The sequence below is a fragment of the Anser brachyrhynchus genome, assembly GCF_964034855.1.
Source record: "Anser brachyrhynchus genome assembly, chromosome: 3".
In the NCBI taxonomy this organism is placed as follows: Eukaryota; Metazoa; Chordata; class Aves; order Anseriformes; family Anatidae; genus Anser; species Anser brachyrhynchus.
The window spans coordinates 107,315,465-107,334,618 of NC_137696.1; the positions used below are offsets into that span (position 1 = coordinate 107,315,465).

At 38.3% G+C, this 19,154-nt stretch overlaps 1 protein-coding gene across 2 annotated transcripts in view; it reads right to left on the reverse strand.

Moving 5' to 3' along the window:
- Window positions 1-956: 956 nt before the first annotated feature.
- The window catches only part of EIPR1 (EARP complex and GARP complex interacting protein 1), a 72,055-nt gene continuing 53,857 nt past the window's right edge, over window positions 957-19,154 (reverse strand). Inside the window, exons 6-10 of one of the 2 annotated variants that reach the window (XM_080587769.1) lie at window positions 18,802-18,938; window positions 14,259-14,426; window positions 12,795-12,962; window positions 12,687-12,710; window positions 957-3,212 (exon numbers count right to left, since the gene is read on the reverse strand). In XM_080587769.1, coding sequence (XP_080443895.1) covers window positions 3,038-3,212; window positions 12,687-12,710; window positions 12,795-12,962; window positions 14,259-14,426; window positions 18,802-18,938 — 672 coding nt within the window. In that variant the 3' untranslated portion in view covers window positions 957-3,037. The remainder of the gene's footprint in view (window positions 3,213-12,686; window positions 12,711-12,794; window positions 12,963-14,258; window positions 14,427-18,801; window positions 18,939-19,154) is intronic. The other variant, XM_080587770.1, reaches the window with a different exon arrangement.

Here is a 19,154-nt window from a genome sequence, read left to right on the forward strand (position 1 = left end):
TCACTTTTGAGATGGAAGAAACCAGAACTACACACAGCATTCAAGATGCATGTGAACCACTGATTTTTGAATATATATTACATAATGGATTAACAACACCTTATTTTCCTCTTTACTTGCTTTCTAGTAATTCTCAAGACTTCGGTTAAATTTTTTCCTACATCATGGTGATGTTTTTAAAGATCTATTATAACCCAAAAATCTCATTTCCAAGCTGTAACAGCAGTAACTGGGCACCACCAATGCATACATGTAAAATCAGTTTTCTTCCATATCCATTACTTCCCATTTTCTGCACAGAATTTCATTTTATCATCCAGATACTCCATGATGTAAAGCCCCTCCATAATTCTTCAGTCAGTCATCTTTACTACACTGAATATCACCTGGAAGCTTTGCCTTATCTCTGTGCAGCCCTTTTTCCACAAAGGTCACGAATATACTGCAAAGCACAGGCCTAGGTAGAGATCCCAGACTTCACCGGTAATTTCTTCTAGTTATGAAATGTGATGATTTATTCCTGTATTCTATTTCCTATCTTTTAACCAGTTATTTAACCCTCTGAGGACCTTTCCTCTCATCTTACAGCAGCTTGCTTTCTCTAACAGCCTGAGATGGGACCTTGTCAAAAGCCTTCCCTTTCTGAAGGTCATTTTCGTGTTGCTGTGAGGGCTGTGCATGTAACTCAGATCCAGCTTTAGAGATTGCTGAAAATGATTAATACTTGACCCTTCCTGCTCTCTTGATTCTACTGTAACTCATTTCATTCGAATTTGATCTGCTACTCCTTCCCTTCCCAGTGTTCACCACCCTTTTATTCCCTGTTAGCGATACTATACGCATTTGACCGAACTAAACCAAAAGAAAGAGTATTTTTTGTTATTATTTGTTTGCAGCTAGAGCTTTTGAGCTCTTGTAAGCTCACAATATTAAAAGGAAATGCAGCTACATCAAAATTAGTCTGAAATCTGTCCCACATTTTATTACATGTTAAGATCAAACCAAATCCTACATATGGTTACGTAATTTCCTCTCACCTTCATACTACAAGCCACATATATTAAGAGACAATAAAATTTCATTAGACCTTTATTCCTAATGTGAATAAAGTTTTAAGAGTTCTGCTGCATACTAAAGAAATACCGCAGGGCTTTTTTTGAGGGGAAAAAAAAAACACAAGAGAAGTCCACAAAAAGCTGCAGCCCAACCAAGGATTTTGATATTCAGACAACTGAAGCACTATTGATTTGGAAATATAATTTTTTCTTACAGTATACATGTGAATAACTCACGCCTAATTACAGATTGAGACAATTCCAAATAGCACAAGTTTAAAATCTTAACACAGAAAAGCAGACCATCAGAATTTCCAATGAAGCACTCACTCTGGAGCAGACAGGCATCATTTTAACACAAACACAAACAATAATACAGATGATTTAATTAAATTAATTCCCTCTTATGAATTCTTCCAAACAAGCTTTTTTAACAAGCCAGGAATAGAATTCACCTTTTATCTTTTCTGGACATTTTGGTCTACAGCAGTCAGTGATGCTCTCAAAGCGTGTTCTCATAGCAGCAGCTGTGCATACACAACAAATCACATTTGGACATATTTCGATCCAGACAGCGGATAAGGACAAGCAGAGGTGAGTAGCAGGCTGTCCCTCAACAGTAACTATAGCAACTGCAGAAAGCACAGGAAGAGGCTGGTATTGATCTTTCCATCCCATGTCCTTGCATTTCTTCTTCAGAGTGGTCTTCCACAATGCCACCACAACCAACACCATTTCACATACCCAAGTTCTCAAGACAATAGGAAATAATAGTGATGGAAAGACAACAGAATAATTACTGTTGTGTTTAGTTTAAGTACAGAAAGAAAAGGAGGCAGAATTTTCATCGTAACAGCAAGCTGGGGCTGTGGGGAGGTGTCAGTATGTTCAGGAATATTTTAATCACACCTTCCATCTATATTTCAAGTTTTTTGGGTATTCTTCTGCAGGGCAGCATCTGTCTGTTCTCAGCATTTGTGACAAGATAGTCACAATGCCTAGGTCACGTATTGTAAAGAATAAGATATAGCAAAGGATGTTTTGTGCTTACTTGAAAGCCTGCTACATTATACTAGAGAATGGCACATAGCCAAAAGGATAAGAGAGAGAGATTACTTACAAATATTAAGGAGATTTTCCAGGTTAACAATGGTGTAGCTCCAGAGTCCCTCAATATATACTACAAAAAAACTAAGTTCTATGAACATGGTATAAAACACACTACATGAGAATATAAGAGGTTTTGGTAAAGATGGATGTTATTTCTAATAGCAATATGTGGCACAAAAGTGCATTTTATCTGCAAATAACAAGATGGTACTTTGTTGATACTACTATAAAGGCAAGAAAGATACCTACTATAAGGTATGAAAAACATACTTTGATGGTTTCACTGTCATGATTAATATTTCTTCCTAGGATATGCAGAACAAGAGTAAAACTTTTAAAATACTAAATTGAATTAAGAAAACCTTTCAGATCATTCCCAACTGTGTTTTACAATAACTGAATAAGGAGACAGAATAGTTGGCAGAATGTAGTCCTTGCTAAGAACAGAAGTCTGCTTATATCAGAAAGATATGATACTATTCTTGGAGAGAAGTAGATCACTTCTAGTACATGCACCCTACATTGTCCCAGTCTTATATAGGTATAACTCCTCTGTAGTGTACTGCATCTGCATAAAGCTGAAGTAATAAAGCAGTAGTATGGAAAGGACCCGATATCTCCAGGAACTTTGCAATTCCCAATCTCAATGATTATAAAACAAACAAAAAGAGACCACTAGCTAGCACAGGCTTTTCTAATGTATGCATCATATTTTTCCAAGGTAAATACAAAAGACAAAAGTGTCTACATTAGTACAGATTTACTTAACAATATTTACGTTTAATAAAAATCAAAGTAGATCCTGAAAAAAATAATTAAATACCTACCAGTTGTGTACATCAAAATAACAACTCCATCATAATCCAAACAAATTATAACAGTATGTGATATTTAAGAGCTCTTGGAACCCTGTTAATAACAAGTCTCCCATCATAACTTAAAGAGGCAAATAGCCATGGGTCTGCTGAGGACCATTCAACTGCATATACACTATCTTCATGTTCTTCATAGGTAGCTATTACACTGTCCTGAAGGGGCTCTTTAATCCTAAAATTAAAAAAGAAAAGAAAAACAAAAAGTAAGGATCCACGAACAGACTTCATTTTAAAGTGTCACTAACACCTAGAGCGCAAGCTCGTATTTAAGGTCTATGAATGCAATAGTGTGGTCTGAAGAAGTATCATTCTGCACCTGGTATCTGTGTGTACTTACGTTTCAGATAACACAGCAGTCAAGCCAGTATAAAGATCCCATTTGTAGGGACTAAAGCATCCTTAATTCTCAACCTCAGTGTGGTTCCCTCTTAGCATCTCCACTGAGCATTTCTCTCTTCCTCTCCCTCTCATTATACTACAGGCATTTAAACATGTATTTTATCAACAAATTTTCTCTCACCGTGGTCCACCCTCTTTATTGTTAACTGAATTCTGTTAACTGAATTTATATGATTTATACCCACTCATTACGTGGGTGCAAGCAGGTAAGAAGTTTCAGTCATTAACAATGCAGTTTCTCCTGTGCTGCACTCCTGGACCCATCCAGAATAGGGGAAAGGAGATAGAGGCTAGGGGAAAGGGGAGAGAGGCATGCTTCCAAACACTTCCATTTTTCTCTCCCATTCCTTGCGTTATACCAACATCAAATCTACAATAAAACCTAGATTCTCATTTATTACTATATACTTCACCTCTCAAGTTCTCTCAAGTTCTTGGTCACCTACGTCATCACGAGACAAAGACTGATTCTCTTTTGCATTACAAGTATTTAAAAGCAGATTCAGGCTAGTCTTTAAATTCCAAACCACCTCCAAGAGTCACTGATTGTGCTCTGATAGGGGAAAACAGCCTTTCTTTGCCCCCAACTCACAGAGCCAATCCCTCCTTTAAGAGCAACACTGCAGTACGTTATTCTGTAGCTGCAGGGTGAGTTTGCATAGGATGACCTTAGAGCTCTCTTCAGAGAATCATAGAACAGCTAAAGAACACCTAGTTCCACCTTAAAGATGCTCTAGTTCCAACCCCCTGCCATGGGTGGGGATGCCACCCACTAGACCAGGTTGCCCAGAGCCCCATCCAGCCTGGCCTTGAACACTTCCAGGGATGGGGCATCCTCAGCATCTCTGGGCAACCTGTTTCAGTGCCTCACCACCCTCAGGGTAAAAAATTTCCTCCCAACATCTAATCTAAATCTCCCCTCTTTTAATTTAAAACTGCTCCCCCTCATCCTATCACTATTTGCCCATGTAAAATGTCACACTACCCCCATAGAGGATTACCCATGTCTGCCTAGCAGGAATCAGCCAGCCTTTTAGAAGCATCCCCCTGCCTGCCCCAAAAAGGTAGGAGATGCAAGGTTCAGCCCTGCAGAAAGGGATTTGGGGGGGTTTGGTCAACAGTAAGCTGAACATGAGCCAGCAGTGTGCCTTCGAGGCCAGGAGGGCCAACTGTACCCTGGGGTGCATCAGGCATGGCACTGCCAGCCGATCAAGGGAAGGGATGGTCTCACTCTGCTCTGCCTGGTGCGGCCTCACGAGTAACTGTGTACAATTTTGGGCACCACAGTATAAGAAAGATATAAAACTGTTACAGAGTGTCAAAAGGAGGGCAACAAAGATGGTGAAGGGTCTGGAGGGGAAAACACAAGAGAAGCAAATGAAGGCACTTGGATTGTTCAACCCAGCGAAGCGGAGGCTGACGGGAGGCCTCATGGCGGCCTGCAGCTCCCTCACGAGGGGAGCGGAGGGGCAGGCGCTGAGCTCTGCTCCCTGGGGACAGCAACAGGACTTGAGGGAACGGCATGGAGCTGGGACAGGGGAGGGTCAGGCTGGGTGTTAGGGAAAGGTTCTTCACTCTCTGAGAGGGTGGTCACTGGGACAGGCTCCCCAGGGCAGTGGTCACAGCACCGAATCTGCTGGAGTTCAAGAAGCATTTGGACAACACCCTCAGACACATGGTCTGATTTTTTGGATGGTCCTTTGGGGACCCAGGAGTTGGGCTTGATGTTCCTTGATGGGCCAACAGAATCACAGAATGGCTGAGGTTGGAAAGGACCTCTGGAGATCACCTAGTCCAAACCCCCCCGCCGAGCAGGATCACCGAGAGCACATTGCACAGGATGGCATCCAGGCAGGTTTTGAGATCTCCAGAGAAGGAGACTCCAAAACCTCTCTGGGCAACCTGTTCCAGTGCTCTGTCACCCTCACAGTAAAGAAATTTGTGATATTCTATGATTCAAAACAGACCTCTGTTACGGCTGCAGTCCTCCCAACAAAAAGCAGAAGACAGAGAGCCTCGTGAACATCACTCAATCATTTAAACAGATACCGCTGCTACAGAAATGAAATGTTGTTATTGGCAGTCTTTGCCCTTTACTGCTTCTCTCTGAAAGCGCGCGTTCCTACAATCACAAAGCGCACACAGCATTACACCTGAATTGCTTGCAGGATATCACTGGCCCACCTAGCCAGCCTAAACAGCTGTGAATCTCACATCACGATTAAAATTCAATTGAATTTAATGAATAAACCAAAAGCAGTCTGATAGCTTCAGATATTTAGTTTCAAGGACTATTATCATTTACTTATGTTATGTTTAAGGCCAACTAACAAAAAGGGTCATAGCACAAACAACATACAGCCTCTGGTTAATTGCAGAGAGCAGAACTGTTTTGCAGTTCTCCCGAATACGCACTTTGCTACAAACCATCTAACAGCAGAGAGCTAATAAACATGCATATACAGACACTTCATCTCCTGCAACATGTTTTTCTAACTTCCTGTTAACTGACATGCCTGGTTAAGTGAAAGTTGGTCATGTCCCCAGACAGCAATGTGCTTCATGCAGTGCTCACCCACTTATCCAGAACTCCATTATTCTGAAGGTTTCAAATGTCTCTCTGGAAAAGCAGGGGAGTAATGCATGGTGCACATTGCTGTCAGGGGACATGACCGACTTTCAGTTAACCAGGAGTCGCAGTTAACCAAAGGTTGGATAAACAAGGACAAATAAGCCTCTAACTTACACTATTCTCTGTATGCTCCAAGTTGTTTCAGTGTTTCATTTAAATAATACAGTTCATCTAATTTAATTTACAGAATTCAAAGGGGAATAATGAGTGCTCAAAAAAGAAAACCCTAGTACTAGATGAACTACTGCTTGGTATTTCCATTTATAACTACAATTTTTAACTATCTTATTGTTGTTTATATACTTCCATACTCAAGAAGAAAATTTCTTTTCTTCCACGAAAAGAAATTTTCACGTGATTCTTCAGGTCACATGAGTTTGTTTTTCAGTGTATTCTTGTTGTCATTATTTTTAAATAGGTTAGCTCTATAACAACATTTTTATAGACTACTTGTGCATAAGATTGGCATAATCTTGAAACCCGGAATATCTGATTGATAATCTGAGAAAATCCTTATGAAAGTGATCCATTGGGGTAAAAGAGCTAGATACTACAGAAGACACATAGATGGAAAAAAAAAATCTCAGAATGACATGTATCTCAGGAACAATGCAAAAGATCTGAAAAACTGTCCACGGACATCCTTTACAAACACTATGAATGAAAAAAATAAAGCTCTTAAACTATGCAATCGGTAATTAACCCAAAAGGATTCTGTAAAGGGGAATAAAGAACAGAATATTTTGTGTATCTGAAAGATTATCCAAAACCAGAAGGAAAACAAGGCTTGTGTTTGTTTCCACCCCCCCCCCCCCCCCCTTAGAGATCGATCACTTTACCCCACACTCAGAGACACCCAAGAAAACACCACAGAATCATCTGCATTGTGGCTATGTGAGCACTTTTTTGGTAGTCCAAGACTAGGCTGAATATACAATTTCCGACTCTGCATAAATGTAGGAGACTTAAAAGTTATTTGAGCCCCAGGGCTAAAATTATTTACTTTTTATGATTTTTTTTTTTTACACAGTTTTTATAATTTTTAAAAAATCTATTAAGGAATCAGCTCAGACTTTACTAATCTCCTGAATATTAAATACAATTTGGTGAATGCAATATATATGCTTAGCAGCTATGACATTGACATTTATTTAACCACAGTAACAAGTACTTTTTAAAATATATTTATAAACAAGAACCTGATAAAAATCTGAAAAAATATATTGGCCACAGGAAATACCAGTGAAACGCATACAAAACAACTTATCTTAGCACATTAGTTTTCTAATCAGGTATTTTAATTACCTTTGTTTTTAACCAGTTGCTACAATTTTATTTCTCCTTAATGTACAGCAATTTCAGAGTGTAACACAATAGAACTGAGTGTATTTTTTCTAATATTCTATTTTATGTAGCAATAATTAAAAATACTAATACTATTCTGTCATGTGATTTATTCTCATCTCAGAAACCTTCTATTCTTTAAGTACCGACTCTTAATGAAAATTCACAGGTTATTTGCCTTCTTGGTCTATATGCATAACACCAGAGACAGAAGAGGAGGGCATTCAAATTGGACTGGTTATCAGGATAAAAAGAGCGGATCTTTGGCATATTTTGGAACAGGATGGGTCGTTCAATTTCTTCCCAGTTAGAGAAGTTCAGAAACAGGAAGATTACCTGTACAGGGGAGAATATAAAGTAAACTTTCCTCCATACTACTTTAATATGTATAACTCAGGTTGTTGTCAAAACAGAGATTTCTGTTTTTACATAAAACTTGCTGGTTATAGGTGTGAAAATGCAGTCATGCTATAGCTAGATAAGTGTACTGAAGGTGTAGGTGGCTTGGCCTATTGATTCCTAGATAGAGAAGTCTGACTAGAACTTTATTTGATGAGTGTCCTTGGTAATCACTTGTTACACCTGGCAAGCTTGGTATACTAATTTTCTTCCTTGTCCAAAAAATCTCCCTGCCCCTTAAAAAATTCCTTGAGTTTCAGGTTTTCCTGTAGTAAAGATATTTTTTTTTTTCCTCTGGGCAGATCTAAGTACCATTTTCTTTTATACATATATATATATATACACATATATATGTGTGTTTGCGTGTGTTCTTGCACTGCGTCAATTGACAAGGCACCAAACACTTATGCCATCAAGTATTCGTACTAAGAAATGTGTAATCTCTACCTACATCCTGCATAGATTTAAGACCTATGCTAGACAGAGCTGAAACTGGACTGCTTTCTCTTTGTAGTCTTATTCGTATTGCACGACCCCTACCAGCTTCTCCTACAAAAGGAGAAGAGCTTTCATTTTACTAGATAACATTGAGGTTAATTGTGTTACTGACTTGAGAGAGAAGCCTGTTAAGCTTTGGATAATTGTTTTCATGTAGAGAGCTGTTATTTCCAATTACTGCTCATGCTAACAACCACTTAAGTTTGCAGTGCTAGAGATTGTTTTGTCACCACAGTGTTTAATAAAATATGTTTTTCAGAGTCACCAAAAATCATTAATTCCTTATCACAGTCAAAGTTAAATCCTCTTTAATATAAAATTTCTGTGAAACAGATGTGATTCAACAGAGCGGCAACACGTACTGCAGCCTCCAAATGAATCCTGAAGACTAAATGCACATCATTGGACTCTAAAACAAGCCCAGCAGATGCCCTTTTCCCTTTAACTGCAGGGAAGAACTTTGCAACTGTAAGAGTGTTTCTGGTAAGCTCAGACAACACACTAGCTCATTTTTTACCCTGTTAAGGAAGACAGAATTCAAGGCTTTTTATACTGGAATGCAATTTCTATGTATATTAATTAGCCATTCATTCTATTGTAAGCCTTATTTTCTTACACAAAACACAGCCTTCTGAAGCCAGAAGTACAGTATTTCATTCTTTCTTCCTATGCTAGCTTTTTGCCATATTTGAAAATTGCATTAAATTATCCAGATCATGAAATTGACCAGAATACACCATAGCACTCCTCTAGCCACATGTCTATTCCTCCTCCCTCTGGAAACCTTGGTTCTCTTTTTAAGAGTACCTGTTTTTGGCAGAGTGCTGAAGCTTTGCCTGATTCAGTGCAAGGACAAAACACTGTTGGCACATTCATCCTAGATACAAAAGGCAGTGTATGCACAGCTAGCATGTTTTGGAACAATCAAAAAGTCAGTGGGAGGAGAGAAAACTCAAGAATACGTCTGATGGCAAAAGACAATTCTAAAGAGAAGAATCAGAAGACTCCAAAGATGATTCAGAAGGCAGCAAAGGTCCCTAAGCTGCAAACAGACAGGGGCTGGAAGCATACCCAGGGGAAGTATCATCTCCTTTTCCTGTTTTTGTGTTTCCTCTTGGCCACGATTAGAGACATGATACAGGCTAGGGAGACCTTTGATATGATGCAGTGAGGATGTTCTTCCGTTTTTATGACTGATGAGAGAAGCAGCAACAGTAGCAGCAGAAAAAAAAGGAAGGAGACCACAAACTAATTGCTCTGATCAGAATCAGCAGCTGAGAGGAAATCAAGGTCACTCGATTGTGATCAGTGACAGAACCTCATGCAATGTCCTAGTTTTACTGCATCTGTAAGTGTGCTCTGGTCTCCAAGATGGGAACACATACATTCTCAAGGTGGTGACACATACATGGACAAGCACCCAAAGGAGAAACCTCAAAGAGCAATTCCTTGATAAGAATAGATAACAGCAACTTTGTGTGCGCTGCCTATTCATTCCTCAGTAAACTTATGTTCCTCTCTTAAAAAGAGAAATATATTTTTAAGTTTTGATCCTTAAAAAGTAGGCATTTACTACAGAAAAGCTAGGAAAAATAAATGAGTGGTACACTCGTGTAATTCTACGGGGTTGCACAATGCAAGGTTAAACTGTTACTTGCTTTTGTCTCCAGCCAAGAAATACATTAACGCATAGAAAGTTTACTCCAAAATATCTTAATATGTTAAAAATTAACTTGAGTTTTTAAGAACTCAGAAGTCTTAGCTGTTTAGAATTGTATTACAAATCAGTATATTTAAAATGCATGGATTTTTGCTAAGAAAAAAACACCTTTGAAGATACAACTGGTATATACTCTTCATTTGTACATTTTTATATTTAACCCAAGGAGTATATTACAAGTTATTTTAGTCACAATGCAAAAAATAGCCTATGAAGAAACAGCCTTCTCCCTTCATTCGCTTAAAAGAAGGTTGAAATGTCAAGTGGAAAGTTGGTTGCTCAGTCTCAAGTTGACCGACTGGAGATACTAGTTGTACAGATGCTTCCTCTTCCTGGTGTATTTCATGATACACTTGAGAATATATATATATATGTATGTATGTATATATGTGTATATATATATTTAAGATTTCCGTGCTATTTAATAGGAATAGAATGAATAGATGTTCTCCTAACAGGGTAAAAATGAACCTGGTAAGGATATAACAACTTCTTGAAAGAAACACCTTCCTACTCCCCAAAACCTCCAAGCACAACCCAAACCTGTTTTACAGAAGACTCTGTACCCATAGAATGGTACAATAGGCTCTTCAAAAAGGTCTCCAGGTGGGAAAAAGGTACTAAAGCCTAAATATTTGGCAGTAGTCATTGACTAACAAGAAGTATTCCCAACAGCTGTTATGCCCTGTTTCATTACTGCACTCAGAGCTAAACAGACATTCATCTGGCAACAGTTCAAGGCTGGTGAGTACCTTGCAAACATCCTCCCAGCTCAACTCATAACAAGGAGAGAAAGCAGAAAGACAAAACTCTTACAGTACCAAGTGAATGTTACAAAGGCTATTGTGCTTTCACAGGTTTTATAGAGAACAGGCTAGCAGCTGAAAAGCACATATTTAAAATTCTTTATAAATGAAGAATTATTTAGTCATTATTGATGGTACTCTTGCAGCCTCTGGGAAAAGGTGAGGGCTCTGCATCATCACTATACAAGTCATTTATGATGTGGTTTACATCCATCTCATAGAAAAGATGCTGTACTTCGTCGTATTTTGCATATTACTGGTTTCAAAAATTCCTGTTCTAGAAACAACACCTGTATTTTAATGAGGCAAACAACAATGCCTACAAGCAACACAAATTCAGAACAACTCTGGATAACCTACTATACGCCATCTGTCAAGAACACTATTTACATGCGGTGTTTTTTATATCAATGCAAATCCATCATATACACATAAGATTCTGTAACCTTTCTCGCTTCCACTAATGCTATTTATATTCCATTCAGAACAAAATGAATTTAAATCCCAAGCCAATGGTAAGCCACCAAAAGATACATATTTGTAGTCCTGTACTATAGTCACATTCTAGACACTAAGTATGTACTGTTGATGTGAGCAACTTCCTATGCACCTGAATTGATACCTTTATTCTCAGGGTACTTATATTACCAACTGATTCTAGAGACATTTAACATTTATTAAATTATCCATTCCTATATATGAGATAGCTTATTTAATAAAGTTTCCAGTTTTTCTTTATATGAAGCCAAAATGTCAAAACTAGTTGGAGCAAAATGATGTCTTTATTAACAAAAGGTGCCAGAGCAACCTTAAAAGTGCAACTACAGACATAACCTAAACTTCGAACTTTAACTGAAACACCTGAAGAACACAGCTGAGTAACTGAGGGATCCTTTTGCAACTTCCTTATTCCTCATCCCATCTGACCGTTCCTCGTTTAAAGAAATGCTTCAGGAGTTAATCTGCCTATTTCATTGCAAACACTTTTACATATTAAAATAAATCAGCCAACTGAAAACAATTGCTCAGTGCAAGCAGTGAGAACATATATATGCACAGTTGCAAAGAACAGAAGAATACAGACTAAAGCCAGTTGGCCTCAAAATATTTTACATGAGTTTCAGTACCATTACCCTTGTTTTGCAAAGTAAGAGTCTGCTGAAGATCACCATGTGCGCTGGTTGTAAAATTAGAAAGCGTCATTCCATGCTAGATCTACAGAGCTCCCTCTATACACATATATATTCATACAGAAGAGGAAAACTAACATATATTGCACAATGAAAAGATTGATATGATTTTTGCATTTCAGTTAACTCTTTACACAAAAAAAAGCCCCACTCTCCAAAATACACATGCAAAATATGTGACTCCCCACACACCCAAGTGGAAAAGTGTTTACAAATGTTTGCAATAGCATGCATTATTCTCTACCAACAGAACTGAAAACAAGTTTTTCTTTTGCTTGATGGAGGTCTATAAAATACTGGTTTCTAGAGCAGTCAAGATTCTTTAATTAAGCATGAAACTTACAAGAACTAATGTATTTGTACTTCCATTTCTCTGACTGTATGGAAGATCACCACTAGACTTGTTTCCTAACATATACACAAGAAAAAAAAAAGGCAGATTTTCAACTCTCATTTAACACAGATTATTATATATGCTTTACTTGATCCAGAGCTCCCTTAAGATGATTTTTTCACTCATCCAACTGACTTTAGGACTGGTTCTTAGTAACAACATCCCCCTTTCTACCGGTGAAAATACCGTGATTGTGCCAATTCAGTTTAAAGAATGGATTGCACCCAAGGCTGAGAAAAGAAGAACGAAGTAGGAACTACTTACCTGAAAGGCCTGTATACAAAAATCCTAGTCAGCAAAGAATAGCATGTTAACCATTACAATGAAAAGACAAACTACAAACATCTGCATAAAACCCAGGAAACTTCATACTTCTCTTCTTGATGCTGGTCCTCTTGATCACTCAGTTCATCATCATCTACCATATGCCCAAATGGTTCAGAAGAAATTGATACCATATTAGACAGTATAACTCTGCTATCACTGCTTCCTGTAAGGATCAGCTGATCATGAGAATGATTGTATCTGACATTCCAGACCCTAAAAAAAACAAAGAACAACATACTATTCTTGACAGGTTGAGAGTATCAACATTGCTTAGAAGACTTCGTTTTTAAAAACAGAATTAAAAATTGATCTTTGATTTGAGTGAGGTAAGTATGCATAGAAGTGAAATGCCTCATTCCAAAAACTACTTTTTGCCTTGTTCATTTGGCTTTTAAGCTTCCATGTCATTCATTTTCTATGTTTATCTTTAAAATTCAACAAATACATTTTGAGAAAAAAATCCAAAACCCAAAAGATACCATTCAGTGATATAATTCCTTGAAGGTACTTGCCAGTTCATTGTTTAATAAGTCAGAAAAATATTTAAGTTCTAAAAATAAAAACCTCCCCAAAGCAAAATACAGATTAGAAGTGATCTTTTAAATAGAAATCTCAAACATTCTAACAGTGAAATTTAAAATAGACCCTAAAACAAAAGAAGGATTATATTTTTCTTCAACTTCAACATTATACATATCAACTTAATACTAAATGTCTTAGGGTTCTTGTTTTATTATTTTCCTTTTAATCTTCTTGGAGAAAAAAAAAAACAAACATATATGCTGTTTCTGTTAATTCACATCTTCATTCCCGTCAAAGCAGCTTCAGGGTCCAGATTTATTTTGCAAGAATTACTCCAACTGAACTTTTATAAAATATGAATTGTTCATCTTGTCTTAACCATAGAAGTCAACAAATGTCAGACAAGATTCTCTCTTTGCTCCAGCCACAGGCCAGAGCAGTAGATAGAAGTTCTAAATACTACCTCAGAGGTTTTCTGTTTTGTTTTGTTGTTGTTGTTTGTTTTAAATCACTTGCTCTGGCTTAAGGGATGCAAAGAGCATAAAAAAGTGAGGCTGCATTATTGCACATCTACCACTCTGCATTGGAAGGATAGATAGATAGATGGCAGCTGCTGTAACCAAAACAGCTCAGGGGCTTCTCTGCACATCAGGTGCAGCAGATAAGGCTCAAGTTGGGAAGGCACAGCTGTATCCCAGCTGGTCCCTACAAGCCAAGCTCTGTGTTGTGCTTCTCAAAGGTGTACCCTATCTCCCCAACGTTAACAACACTTTCTTGCCAATTACACTAAAACATTGTCTAAACTCTTAATTTACAATCACATGAGGAACATTCACATGTTAAAACCTTTCCTCTGTGCAGAAAAATGATTATTCACAATAGCACAAACATAGTTAGGTTGCATTGTTCCTAAACGGTAAAATAATTAGCTGAATAAATTACATAAGCCATCCACCCACAACACAGCATGCAGATAATTTGTTCTACCAGTGGGAATGCTCCTCTAGTGTCTTCACTGGTTCAGTGACATTTCTTGTGTCCCAGAATTTCACCTTGCAGTCATCTCCACAGCTAGCCAGGTAGTACTGTTTATTGGGATTAAAGTCGAGGTCTCGTACCAGCTGTCCATGTGCATTTTCTATGCAATATATCTGTCTGTAAAACACATTTAAAAAATTAAATGGTCTATAAAAAGCTAACTGCACTCCACTGACAAGAATCTGTTTCCCTGGAAACTTGCATAATCCCCTTAACACCCGCAGACCTTGAGTTCCCATTGCTAGTGCATAGTTTGGGGGAAATCCCAGCTGTTAACTGCAGTGACTCGTATAGATTTCTCAGCTTGCTTTGAAGTTTTCCTCTTTACTTGTTTGTATTAGGATCATCTGGAGCTAAAAGCAAACAAGATCCAGATTATTCTAGTACAGTTCTCTAGCAACTTTACGAAAATTCTGTGACTAAACCACAGTATGTTCAGATAAGAGCTTTTCTAAGTATTTATACCAGTTCTGTATTTATGACATGTTCTCTGTGTAAGAAAAGCTGAGATGCAAGGGAGGCGATATGACCAAAAGATCTTTACTGCATTATTCTGAATTCACCTTCTTAAGCTCTGGCATTTAGCATTAACTCACCTTTGGCCTTCATACTGCTTGGCTGTGTTTATGTGCTTCACGTGAACCACTTCAGAAAACAGTACTGCAGCACTGACAACTACCTAGCATCCTTATTCAAAGCACTCAAGCTACATCATTTTGCCTCACTACCTCCCCCCTTAAATTTGCCTCTTTTGTTTGTTTGTGCTGCTGCATCACAGGCTGGACATCAGGAAGAGGTTCTTCACAGAGAGGGTTGTCATGCACTAGAACAGGATCCCCAGGGAGGCACCAAGCCTGTCGGAGTCTAAGAAGCGTTTGGACTGTGCTCTTAGTCATATGGTCTGAATTTTTGGGTAGACCTGTGTAGAGGCAGGAGTTGGACTCAATGATCCTTATGGGTCCCTTCCGACTCGGGATATTCTGTGATTCTATGATCACTGGCTTTGTTAAAAGGCTGTACCTGTTTCCATGACCAATGTCAAAACCACCATCTACCAGGGTTCTGCTTAGATTTGAGTCTCCTACAGTCTTCACAGTACTTGTACAGAGAGATTTGTTTTGTTTGCTTTGTTTTGCCCCCTTTTTTTTTTTTAATGAAAAATGTTTTCCTTTGGAAAACGAGGACTGACCAAAAGTTTGTATTTCCTGGGCCTTATATAGGTTCTCCCATCAAGAGCAGAGGAGTCTCTTGTTAGCATCTAACTATTAATACAAAACAAAAAGCAGAATCGGAGAATCATGTAGGTTGGAGAAGACCTTCTAGATCACCAAGTCTAACCATCAACCTTAGCTACCATGTCTCATCACTAAACTGTGTCCCTAAGTGTCTCATCCACACATCTCTTAAATACCTCCAGGAATGGGGACTCCACCACTTAACTGGGCAGCCCATTCCAGTACTTGACCACCCTCTCTCCATTAAGAAATTCTTCATAATCTCTAACCTAAACCTCCACTGGTGCAACCTGAGACAGTTTCCTCACATCCTATCATTTGTCACCTGAGAAAAGAGACCAACACCCTTCTCGCTGCCACCTCCTTTCAGGTAGTTGCAGAGTGATGAGTTGTCTCCTCAGCCTGCTCTTCTCCAGACTAAACAGCCCCAGTTCCCTAAGCTACTCTTCCTAATTTCTGTTCTCTAGTCCCTTCACCAGCTTTGTTGCTCTTCTTTGCACTTTTCTTCTCAAGCAAATCAATGTCCTTCTCGTAGTGAAGGGCCCAGATCTGAACACAGTACTCCAAGTGTGGCCTCACCAATGCTGCAAACAAGGGGACAGTCACTTCCCCGGACCTACTGGCCATGCCATTTCTGATGCAGGCCAGGATGCTGTTGGCCTTCTTGGCCACCTGGTTACACTTCTGGCTCATGTTCAGCTGGCTGTCAGCCAGCACCCCCAGGTCCTTTTCTGTCAGGCAGCTTTCCAGCCACTCTTCCCCAAGCCCATAACGCTGCATGGGGTTATGACCCCAGTGTAGGATCTGGCTCTTAGCCTTGTTGAATGTCATGCGATTGGACTCAGACCATCAACCCAGCCCATCCAGATCCCCCTGCAAAGCCTTCCTACCCTCAAGCAAATTCATACGAAGAGATTCATACGAAGAGATAAGTATATTACGCCTAGACTAACCTCTTTCCTGACAACTACTGCAATCACTTGGGATAGAGGATATCACCTAGATATTCAACTTCAGAACTCTTCTCGAAGGTTGAGAGATTGAGGATATCACTGAGGTATGTCTTCCTACCAGCTATTCTAGGGTCTGAATTTCACATTTTCTTTTCATTTCTTGAAACTTCATGGGAACTTTTTTAAAAATTTCAAGTATGCTTGGAACAGTAAAACACTTTTTCCCCTCACTATTGCACTTTTCACTTCATTCTTGATTGCACTACTCATCCAATGTGTCAGGGTTTAAAAAGAAATGCCGTTCTCTGTCTACCCTACATTCAGTTATGTTTACCACAAAAGCCTTTATCCTAACTTAACTATTAGTCTGACCACTTGATCGATCTCTTTCCTTCCAAAATACAAATATTCTCTTTCACTCTATCATCTTACCTTCAGCAATACAATGTATATTGAACTTCCCACTAATACCATAGATAAGTAGAATTACACCAGACCACACAAACATTTCCTCCAGCTGTTTGTGCCCCCTTCTCATATACTTTTTTTTTTTAGTCTATCCTTGGACTCTGAATTTCCCTGATATAATTCTATAATTCTCTCTAAAAATCCATTCAGCCTAGTGTCTGACCTGTCTGCTTCACAAACACTTCTCTGATTAAGTTTACTAATGATTGCTTCCTAGTCTACTCTAACAGTCTTCCTGCCAACCTCTTGTTTTTTCCCTTCCTTCTTTGCTACATTCCAAACCATTTACTCTATCTTACAGCTATCATAACTGCACTCTCACAGAGGTGGCTATTCTAACTACTTTAGAAGCTCTTTTCCTCTTTGCTGGTATAGCAAATTTTCTGACCTTTTTGGTTTTTGCATCTTATACTGCCACGGTTTTTATATCCCTGACTTTAAACACCTACCTCTAGCCCAGCAAGTCCTTATCAAATATTGATATTATTCTAGACATGTTACGGTGTAAATGGAGATGAGACATTCTTGCATGTATTTTTTCCAGTACATTGCAAACAGCTCTTCTCTTAAATTTGTTCAAGGACAACCTAATATGAGCTTTGATTAAAGTAATCAGAATTGTGGGGTTTGCTTTTGTTAATCAAACTATCCCTTCATTGCAGACCTTGTTAATATCGGGACTATCTTTCACACAAGTTACTCAGAGAATTTAGTTAATACAAGATCAGAGATGCAGAACATGAAGCAGATTTCACAACATTTAAGATTATCTACTTAGAAATAGAGGGTTTTATCTTAGGGTCTGCATGCTATATGACAAAAAAAAGGTTTCTCCTTTGACCCTTCCTCTCTTCTATGTTTCATTTTAAAAAGTCTTCATAAATGAGCATATACACAAGTTAGATTTTTATATATCCTTTACAGGGCAAAGAACAGAACTTTCAAATACAACAGGCATACAACAAGTGACTTTTAATGATTGTATTTGTATTTTTAACTTTTATTTATTAAACAAACCTGTTAGGCAGAAACACATAAGGCTGGCAAACATGGGGATTTATTGCTATACCCCTGAGCTGGCAGGAACCATAGAACTAAATTTAAAGTCATCCCCCTTTAAGGCAACAGAAGTTATTACAAGACATCAGTCTTCTCGGTTTAGTGATAAATTACTATGTGCTAAGGGGATAAAGCGTATCTTAAAAAAGCTTGCACAGGGTTTAGTAGTCATGGCAACAGATGTGCACAACATCACTCCTTTGCTTATCAAAATCACAACTACACAGGGGGGGAACACCATATTAGGTAGACTCAAAGCCTTAATTAATTTGGTTATGATTTTGATAGATTCAGTAGTTTCATGTAACCGGTATGCTAGAGTCTTCAATATAGCATAGTACACTATTTGTTAAAATCAGAGAAGTGAAGAGTGAACTTACCCTGTGAATTACCTTCAGAGATTAAAGTTACCTTTATAAAGTATGCTACGAAGACAGTTCATAGCATAGTCAGGACTGATGGTAAATCCTGATTTTCAGTCTGAATTACACAACAGCTTCATTCAGGTAATGCCTATGTATTGAACAAGTCATCTTGGGACTAGTACATAGTTGAGTAAAATTCAATATACAAGTTAGAATTGAAGCTCAGGGAAAAAAATGAGAAAACCCTTTACTAAACTGTGAATACATCAGCTATGTAAGCCCAACCATTCCGTTTATAAGTGATAGCTTTGCCACATTTCTAATCTTAAAAAAAAAAAGTTAGGAGCAATGAAAAATCCATCTCCAAAGTAGACTGTCTTTTTCTGAGAACAGGACTGCAATTTTTCATTACCTCATGCTTCGTGTATCCCATCCTCGAACAGTGGTATCATTGGCTGTTGCAATCTGTGTACAATTGTGGTGTGGACTCCATCTTCCAGAAGTAAATTTTAATTGTCCTTTCCCTTCCAAGGCTGCAGAACTAGAAAGCTTAAAAAATAAAAAATAAAAAAAGCTAGCAATGTCTCTAAATGTAAAGATGCAAAACTAAAGTGAAATTAGTTCCACCGAGGACAAAAAACTGCACAACAGCCTAATGTTTCAGGTGTAATAAATACATTAGCAAAATCCTAGGATAAAACAAGGTAAAAAGTTAGACAGAACTTACCTTGTATCTCAAGGTAATTTTTACAAAGGCTTATACAG